Source organism: Astatotilapia calliptera, chromosome 17 (assembly GCF_964374335.1).
Source record: "Astatotilapia calliptera chromosome 17, fAstCal68.1, whole genome shotgun sequence".
Taxonomy (NCBI): domain Eukaryota; kingdom Metazoa; phylum Chordata; class Actinopteri; order Cichliformes; family Cichlidae; genus Astatotilapia; species Astatotilapia calliptera.
Genome location: NC_137438.1, coordinates 18,728,059 through 18,737,600, shown reverse-complemented (window position 1 = coordinate 18,737,600; position 9,542 = coordinate 18,728,059). Strand labels below are relative to the sequence as shown.

The 9,542-nt window shown below is 37.5% G+C and overlaps 1 protein-coding gene across 1 annotated transcript; it reads right to left on the bottom strand.

Moving 5' to 3' along the window:
- Nucleotides 1-5,544: 5,544 nt before the first annotated feature.
- On the bottom strand, nt 5,545-9,517 carry LOC113008826 (class II histocompatibility antigen, B-L beta chain-like). Its single transcript, XM_026146653.2, has 5 exons — nt 9,426-9,517; nt 9,063-9,329; nt 8,460-8,753; nt 8,236-8,370; nt 5,545-7,908 (listed from the first exon to the last, which is right to left on the bottom strand). Exons 1-5 carry the CDS (start codon nt 9,475-9,477, stop codon nt 7,859-7,861), a joined length of 798 nt encoding a protein of 265 aa, XP_026002438.1. The 5' UTR covers nt 9,478-9,517; the 3' UTR covers nt 5,545-7,858.
- Nucleotides 9,518-9,542: the final 25 nt, after the last annotated feature.

Sequence of the window (9,542 nt, the reverse complement as noted above, 5' to 3'; positions counted from 1 at the left end):
TAAATCCGTTGGGCATCTTTCTTTGCCTTTAGACAACAATTCTGATGGCAAAAGAGCCAAACGGGACAGGCAAATAATTTCAATGACCTCCCATCTGAAAAAGATAAAGCTTCAAAAATTAGTCAACCTTCAGGCAAAGTTAAAACAACTACAACGGGAAGATGGATACAAAGGTAATTCTGAGATTTAAAAAAAAAAAAAAAAAGGAAATAAAAAAAAAAATACAGGTCAAAATTGATGAAATTTATACATAAGAAACTCAAAAGGAAATTCTTTTTTTAAAGCAGAAATATTATGAGATAGAAAGCAAATCCTCTAAAGTCTTAGCCTATAAACTGCGTAAACAGAGATTGGAAAACACAATTCTTAAAATAAAAAATCCTCAAACAAAGATAATGGAAAATCAATTAGAGAAAATTCAAGAGAGCTTAGAGTTGTTCTATAAAGAACTGTATACCCAAACACAAACAACGGATGAAATAAAAATGTATAATTTTTTGAACAAATTAAAACTACCAACTTTAACGAATCTCCAAAACGAAAGTTTACTCCAACCAATAACAACCAAAGAACTTCACCTGGCAATATCTAAATTAAAAGTAGGCAAGACCCCGGGTTCGGATGGGTACACTGCAGAGTGGTATTAAAACCTTAAAGAGGACTTGCTTCCTATTCTATTGAATACATTCAACTGGATTATGCAAAAGGGTAAATTACCCCCTTCGTGGAAGGAAGCAGTTATTTCCATCATTCCCAAAGAGGGTAAAGATAGGACAGAATGTAGCAGTTATCGACCGATTAGTGTATTAAATTTGGACTAAACTATTTACAGCAATTCTGGCACGGAGATTAGAAAAAAATCTTACCTGACATAATAGACCTGGATCAGTGTGGTTTCATCCAACAAAGGCAAACACTGGACAACATAAGGCGTTCCCTACATGTTATTGAACAAATAAACAGAGATGGGGTCCAGGCAATGTTGGTGGGACAGGATGCTGAGAAAGCCTTTGGTTCAGTGTCAGGGACCAAGCAGTAAAGCATAAAGGACACAGGTGGTTTTAATTCAAAAAAGGGGTTTTATTGACACAAAAATATGAAAACATATTTAACAAAGCCAAAACTTAAACAGGCAGACCAATAAAAGAGGTCAACTCAATAGATTAAACTCAAGATAATAATTAACAAAACCTTAACCAAACATATGATAAACTGACCTGCTGAAATGACACACAGGGGGACTTAAATACTGGTTTAGCTAAACCAAATGACACACACGGGGGAAAACAAGATGGCTGCCATATAACCAACTAATACAAAACATTTAAACAAACATGAAACACCCCCCAGGCAATGAAGCATGTGGTGCAATCCAATTAGGCTGTCAGTAGTACTTCAGGTCTCCCAGCCCTTTGCCACACCTTTTGCCAGACAGGAGGAGACACCAACCCCCAGGTAACTCAAACAAAGAAAGATGTATTAATATAACATAAAACAGAACTTTGACCTTGCAAGGTTAATATGTGTGCACGCCATATAAACATTGGAAGGTGTGATGGAAAAATAAATACATTTAATAAAGAAACAATATTGAACAATAAATAGAATATTTTAAAGTAGTGACTGTAAATTAAACTAAAGCAGAGTTCTGAATGAGCTGTAGTTGTCTGACTGATTTTTTAGGTAGACCTGTAAAGATGCTGTTACAGTAATCAAGCCTACTAAAAATGAATGCATGGACTAGTTTTTCCAGGTCCTGTGGGTGGCTGTAGCTCAGGTGGTAGAGCAGGTCATCTACTGATCGGAAGGTTGGTGGTTCGATTCCCGGCTTCCCCCTAGTCTGCATGCCAAATATCCTTGGGCAAGATACTAACCCGAAATTGCTCTCCGATGCATTCATCGGAGTATGAATGTGTGTGAATGTCAGTTGTGCTTGTGCGAATGGGTGTGAATGGGTGAATGCACAAGTTGTGTAAAGCGCTTTGAGTGCTCAGAAGAGTGGAAAAGCGCTATATAAGAACTAGTCCATTTACCCATTTAAAGTGAATCAACGGGTGGTGAGATGTGGAGCTTACCATGTGTGGCATGCCATCACATTCAGTCAGATGGCTTTTTCTTTATAGGGTACTGAAGACTTTTGGTTTTCACAATAAATTCATTTTAATAATACAATCCCTTTACGATAAACCAAGGGCTCGCTTGAAAGTCAATGGAGATTTATCTGAATCATTTACTCTAGAAAGAGGGACCAGGCAGGGTTGTCCAGTCTCACCACTTTTATTTGCACTTTATATTGAGCCTCTTGGTCAGTTTATAAGAAACAATACCAAAATTAAAGGTATTGTAGTTGCTGGGGAAGAACAAAAAGTTGCAATGTTTGCAGATGATGTCTTGGTCTTTTTGAAGGAACCTGAAGAATCATTTGAGGAGTTGATGTCCTCTCTATCCATTTTTGGGGAACTGTCTGGTTATAAACTAAATGCTAAATGGTAAATGGCCTGCATTTGTATAGCGCTTTTCTAGTCCCCAAGGACCCCAAAGCGCTTCACACTACATTCAGTCATTCACCCATTCACACACACATTCACACACTGGCGATGGCAAGCTACATTGTAGCCACAGCTGTCCTGGGGCGCACTGACAGAGGCGAAACCTAAACAAAACACAGGTAATGATACTAAACTATACAGCATCTAACACTTTATGAGATAATTATAATATAAATTGGGAAGCTGAAACACTTAAATACTTGGGAATAATTTTAACTAAGAATATTTCTAATCTATCACAAGTAAATTATGGTCCCTTGTCACAGGCCATAAAATTTGATTTAGATAGGTGGAATCTGGTGCCTTTCTTAAATTTAAACTCAAGGATATTAGCAGTGAAAATGAATGTATTCCCAAGACTCCTCTATTTATTTCGAATTCTGCCTGTTGAAGTAAGTCAAGCACAGTTTGGGGAATGGGACAAATGGATTTCGCGCTTTATTTGGCATGTGAAAAAACCAAGAATTAAATTTAGATCGTTACAGTTAAGCAAGGCAAAAGGGGGGTGGGGGGGGGGCAATGCTCCCATGCTTACAATACTACTATTATGCATCTCAGGTCATCCCCCTGCTGCAATGGTGTAACCCGAATTTGAAAGCTAAGTGGAAATCCATAGAATTCAATACAACCCCTAAATTCCAACTACAAGCCTCAATTGCGGATAAAAAATTGGCAGACCGTTTAGAATATAAAGGACCATGGACCACACTTTAAGAATATGGAATAAAGTGACTAAAATATGTGGTAGTGAATGAATACTAAAAGTATTTAGATGGTGTGCTTATGACACAGATTTTAAACCAAATGAAAGTGATAATAGATTTCAGTCCTGGATAGAGAGTGGACTAACAACATTCCATTCCTTCACACATAAAGGGACACTACAGAGTTTCCAGTTTTACAAATAAAAAATGGCTTAAGACAAGTAGATTTCTTCAGGTTTCTTCAAATGAGGGATTACTTTAATAAACACTGCAATATCCCAAACCCAAATATGGTTGAGTCAGAAATTTTTAAGATAGTTAAATTAGCATATGATAGTTCTCTGAGAAAGGCAATCTCCAAACTATATGATGTGCTCCTTCAAGCAAGGAAGGATACTACTCAAAATGTTAAGATTAAATGGGAATTGGAATCGGGGATGGGTATAACAAATGAGAACTGGGAGAGGATTTGTAATTTTCATTGGTACTCAACAAGTTCTTTATCTTGGAGAGACCACTGTTGGAAGAACATTATTAGATTTTTCAAAACCCCTCATCAAACTAAATATAAAAATGGGACAGCAGAATGCTGGAGAAGATGTGGATCAGAAGAGGCACATCATTATCATATCTTTTGGGACTGCCCTAACTGAAAAAATTACTGGCTGGGAATCCATAAAACTTTGTGTGAGGTTTTTAAGATAAAATTTGACATCAATTTTGTAAATTTGTACTTGGGCTTGGTTGCTGGCTCGGTCCGGGGAGGGGACACAAAACTCTTACAAGCGCTATTAGCAGCCAGCAAAAAATCAATAACCAGAAAGTGGTTAAACCCAACTCCGCCAACACTTGAGGATAATGTGGTTTTCGAAATATTTAAAATGGAAAAATTGACATTCTTTTTAAAAATTCGGAAAGACAAATTCTGCAAAATATGGAATAAATGGATTAGCTTTGTGTCCCCCATCTGCCCTGAATTTAGGTAAGACCAGCCCTGAATTGGTGTATCTTGGTGTATCTCCCATGTATCGTACAATGTCAGGTTGACCCTCAACTTCATAATATGTACCTAATGTAGTTTTTGTAAATAAGTTAAACATGCTGCATTATGTAACACATTGTCAAGCCAATGAGTTAATTTTATTTTTTTGCTATCAGAATGTAAAACAAAAGGACTAAGAAAAAGGGTTTTGTTTTTTTTTGTTTTTTCCTTCTCTCTTTTTTTGACTAAATAATGTCAATGCACTTTATTGTAACAAGTCCCTTTTTTTTCTTCAATAAAAATATAATAAAAAAAAAAAAGGAAACTACAGTCCTCTCACCAAGGGAAACTCCAGACTCTAGTCCAGCTTCTCTCCAGGAGACAGAGCCCAAACTGTAAGTCCGACCATATCTAGTTAGTATCTATCTCTCAACCTCAAGCACTAGCTCAGGCTCCTTCCTCAACACAGGTTCCATGTCCCAACAGCCAGCCTCAACAGGCAGGGATAGGTCCACCGAAGACCCCGCTCTTGACCACCAATCAATACACAATAATCCAACTCCTACGGTGCCTCCTATGGGTAGTGGACCCGCATGAGGGCAGGCTCATGTAGCTTGTTAGGGCTGCACATGGCTTGGCTTCATGGACTAAGGCCCAACCACCAGGTGCTCTCTGCCACGCTCCCTCCCCAGGACGGCTCCAGGGTGGAGCCCGGGTAACCCTTTTCCGGGCTGGATACACCAGTCCATTGCTTTTTTAATCACTCTTAATAGTTGATAGAATTGGCCGAGTGAGCAAAGAGTATGATACACCAACAAAATTCTCAGTTGAAATACACTCTCTCCATGACATTCATGACAATGACAAAGGGTTCCTGTAGCTCATGTGGTAGAGCAGGTCTCTTACTAACTGGAAAGTTTGTGGTTCAATCCCAGTCTGTAATTTCCTTGTGCTTCTTCTAGTATACTTCATCTCTATTCTCTACCATCAGCCAAGCAAGCTGATTCATTCACCATACACACATGGATCACTCTCCAACAAAAACCAAAGCAGCTAAAATTGATCATCAACTTATTTGGCTACTTAACTGACCAGATCAATATCCCAGAAGTTTCATCGACTTGACAGTATAGTCTGATTAAAAAGTTTTCATTCAATTTCTTTGAACACTATATTCTTTTTACATGTGAAAAACACCACCTTCGAGGGCCCCACCGACTGTCTGCTCCTTGCATCTGACTGCCAGCAAAAAAATCTCTACATATGATATAGATATAATATCTCTAAACAAAGATGGATCTATCAACAATCACAAATAATAATAGCTTTATTTGTATAGCACTCTTCAAAACACAGAGTTACAGTTATTCACAGTTTAAATAAAAGCCATACATTAAAGATAATTACACATATTTCACCACGCAGTCAGACATTCATTCCAACATACATACATACTTGCAGAGATGCAAATGGCTGCATACTCAAAAAAAAAACCCAGAAAGCTAGAAAGATAATCTATAAACATGTGTTTTCAGCAGAATAAAATCATAAAAACAAAATAAATGAATAAAAATCACAGAATCACAGCAAACCTCGCCTCAAGTTTTAAAATCAGACAGAGGGACAGTCCAGAGACCCCAGCTAGAGTATCAGAGAGGCTGACTGCAGTGATATCATAAGCTCTGTCTTGAGTGTTGTTGTTGAAGCTCTCTATGCACTGTTCTTGAGCTATGAAGGCCACATGAAGTCTGAATGTCTGTAACTCTCAACTCTGCATGTGGTTTATAAAAAACTGTAGTTTCCTCATTCTGAAGAGGTGAATTCAGAATGTGTGTGCGTGTCAATCAGGTTGTGTAAAGTGACAGCACTAGGCCTTTGCCAAATGGTGTAAGGCTGAAATTAAGTGCCTTTATAAGGTACTTGGCCACAGAGTGATTGGCAGAAAGCGATAACATCAAAGAACAGGTGTGCTTAAATGAGCGCCTGTGGGTTTTCCCCTGGTTTATTTCTTAGTGCTGCTGAACATCTTCCAAACAGATCAGTTCCTGTTTTACACAATGCTACCTTTGTTTTTACTAAAACCTGTTTATCCTCTTACTGTTCACCACTTACGTGACACTATTCCCCTAAAAGTAAATACTGCCCACAGATTGAAGGCCATGGCAGAGGTTTGCACTCTGAGTGCTTCTTGCTTGTTCTGAAATTGCTGTCAGTCGTACTTTTACGTTTCCTTTAACTTAACCTGATTTTTATTTTCTTTGGGGATTTTTTGTTTTAATCATTGTTGTATTTATATAAAATTTTATTTCTTTATTCTTTTGATCTTCCTGCTGTAACACAATAATTTCTGTTGTGGGATCAATAAAGTATCTCTCTGTCTATCTCTAGAGTGATCCGTGGACGTTGTGGATTTATTATCAGGTCGGATTCAACTCTGTTTCCAACTGTTTACACCTCCATACGCTGAATGTTGCTTCTTTGCATTACCTTCTGGGTACTGCATCTTCTCATATATTAGCCTTCCTTGTTGGTATAGCGGTAAGTATCCCCACCGGTTGGACCTGTGCTAGATATTTGTTTGATGCCTCGATGGAGAGATTTTTTTTGAGTAGCATTCAAATATCTCAGTGAATACAGAATAAAGATTACCACAAAGTAAGAAAGCACAAGACAAGGCTAATCAAAAGGTATAGGCTGAAGCATATGCTTATTACGCCAACCCTTTCAACCCATGCGGCTCCTTTACACAGGGCTCGAAGCAAAGAAAAAAACAAAGCAAAGCAACAAAACAAAAAAACAAACAAAAGACAAAACAAAAAACGTTCCACCTTAGATAAGCAACTACATCAAAGCAAAACAACCAAGAGTTTCAGTATTATTATTATTATTATTATTGCTCTTTTCATTCTTGATTTATATATTTTTCTAATACTCTATTTTTAAACATGTTTTTAAACAAGGAAAATGAACTACACCTTTTTAAATCACTGTCATAACTATTCCACAAGTTAACTCCTCTAGAAACACATATTTGCTTTATGTTTGTCCTTATCTTGTTTGTGTGTTTTTTAAAGAAACCTGTTCCCATATTGACTTTCTCTGACTTTAAACAGCTTCTGAGTACTGTGGCAAAGCAAGTTATTTTGTGCTTTATACATTATCTGTGCCATTTTATATTCAACTAAATCATAAAATTTCAGGGTATTCAGATTAATAAACAAAATGTTAGTTGGTTCTATATAGTTGGAGATAATCATTCTCTTACTTAATTGCTAGGAAGGTACCATGTGGGTGTGCATACTGTGGGTAGCTTTTGAACCATCCTATTATTCCAGGGTTTTTCTACTTTTCCACTTTCACCACTGGTTAACTCACAGGGTTTACTGCTTAATGAGGGTTAATGGCAGTAGATACAGTGTAATCATTTTTCTATAAAATTATATTACTATACTGTATAAGAGTATTAACTACATTACAAATGTATCCTCTGTCCCGTAGGTAAAAAATGCAAAGCCCCGGTCACTCCAGTCACTCACAACAGACATCGTTATTCAAAGAGCTGTGATATTTGGGGCACCTTGGATGGAGCGTGCCTGTATTTTTGAGCCTGTTTGCTCAGGCTGTTAAGTTGCTCCAGCTTCAGGAAGGGATTCCACAGGAATGAACACTTGTCCTGTTAAAAAGAAGAGCATATTTATCATTTTAACAACTCTATTGGTCAGATTTACTAAGTTAGCAAAACTTAATATTGTTGCAACCACAGAAAAGGCCCAATTTATGAACACAGCAAGAGCAGCATAGAAAAAAATGATGATGATGATGAGGCAACAGATCTACTTAATAATGATATGCACTGTAGTAAGAATAGGAACAGGATTTTCTTGAAAACAGAAGGTTAAAGAGACAAAGTCATGAAAGTTACTGAGTGCTGGGCACACCGAGGCTTTCAGTCTTAGATCAGAATATGTTATGTTATGTACACTTCTAACAAACTCCTTACTTTGACACACAGTGATGTATGCAGCAGACTTCTTATTATAGTAGATGATTCCAGATATTGCAATAACAAATCCCGTCACGAGTCCGCACAGTCCAACAGCTATCTGAGTTCGTTGTTCCACTGGGAGGGAGGGGTCTGAAACAGTGAGATAAAAGTGAAACTCGTAATTATGCAGCTCAGTTTTATCTCTCTACCTTTAATTGGCATCACAGCAGCAAACTTACCCCAGACCACAAACATCGGCTCGGAGAGACCAAGGTGTTCGACCATACAGGCAATTTTTTCTGCTGAAGTTGGGATGTACTCCAGGTAGGAATGAGTCTGGTAGTACCAGTCACCATCAGGCATCACGTCAGAGTAACTGACATCTGTGGTCACCTCCTGGCCGTTCCTCATCCACATCATTCTGATTTGTTTTGGATAAAAGTTGTAGGCACTGCACACAAGCGTAGATGCGTGCTCGCCATTAGGCCTTTTCACTGATTTTAGTCTGACAGTGGGTATAGTTGTCAGATTATCTAAAAAAACACAAGTTCAATGCTTATGATTAAGAAAAATACATTAATACACCTCCTCTGTGAACAGATGTATTCCTTAAATATATGTAATGTATCGTAGAATCGTTGTCAATTATGGCATACTTGGAAATCAACTGTAATGTCATGCAACTGAGCAAAACAAATGAAGTACTATTTTTATTTACAGTAAAATAAATATAATAATCTTATGTCATCAAAAATTATCAGAAAAATATTTGATGTAAAAATTTCACGGCATCAAAACTCCATTCAACATTTTAAAACATTATTAAGAAACAAATCTCTTACATATGGATTGGATGAGGTCTGATGTGTCCGTACACAACAGTTTCCTTTCAATCTTTCTTGTTAGTGCATCAAAAGGATCACTGTTCCACCATTTTGCTGTTTCAATTGAATACGCTGTGAATCCCGTCCAGTTGCCTCTTGTGCTGTTGTACTCCATCATCAAGTTCTTATTAAAAATACTAGTTAATATGTACTCGGTTTTTTCAAAGTGTGGCCCTTTGAATGTACAGCATGCTCTCACTTGGTAAAAGTCTTCATCTGTGAGAACTGAAACAAAAAGAAAGAAATGTACTGACGTTAAACATAATAATTCAAATTTAATATTTCACTGATTTGTTCAAACAGAAGACCTTTGCAGCTCACCTGGACTGAAAAGAGAGGCAGCCACAAACAGGATAAGCTTACGAGTGTACATGTTGCATGTGTGTTGTACGACGATTCAGGAAGATGACTTAATCTGCAGCATTTATATGTTCACCA

Bases quoted from the DNA above. Each gene is read 5' to 3' on its own strand.
- LOC113008826 (XM_026146653.2), bottom strand. From the start codon at position 9,477: ATGTACACTCGTAAGCTTATCCTGTTTGTGGCTGCCTCTCTTTTCAGT. The intron at 8,371-8,459 runs GTAAGTTTGCTG...TCACTGTTTCAG, and splicing joins GCCGATGTTTGTGGTCTGGG to ACCCCTCCCTCCCAGTGGAA. The intron at 7,909-8,235 runs GTAAGGAGTTTG...TCTTTTTAACAG, and splicing joins ATACATCACTGTGTGTCAAA to GACAAGTGTTCATTCCTGTG.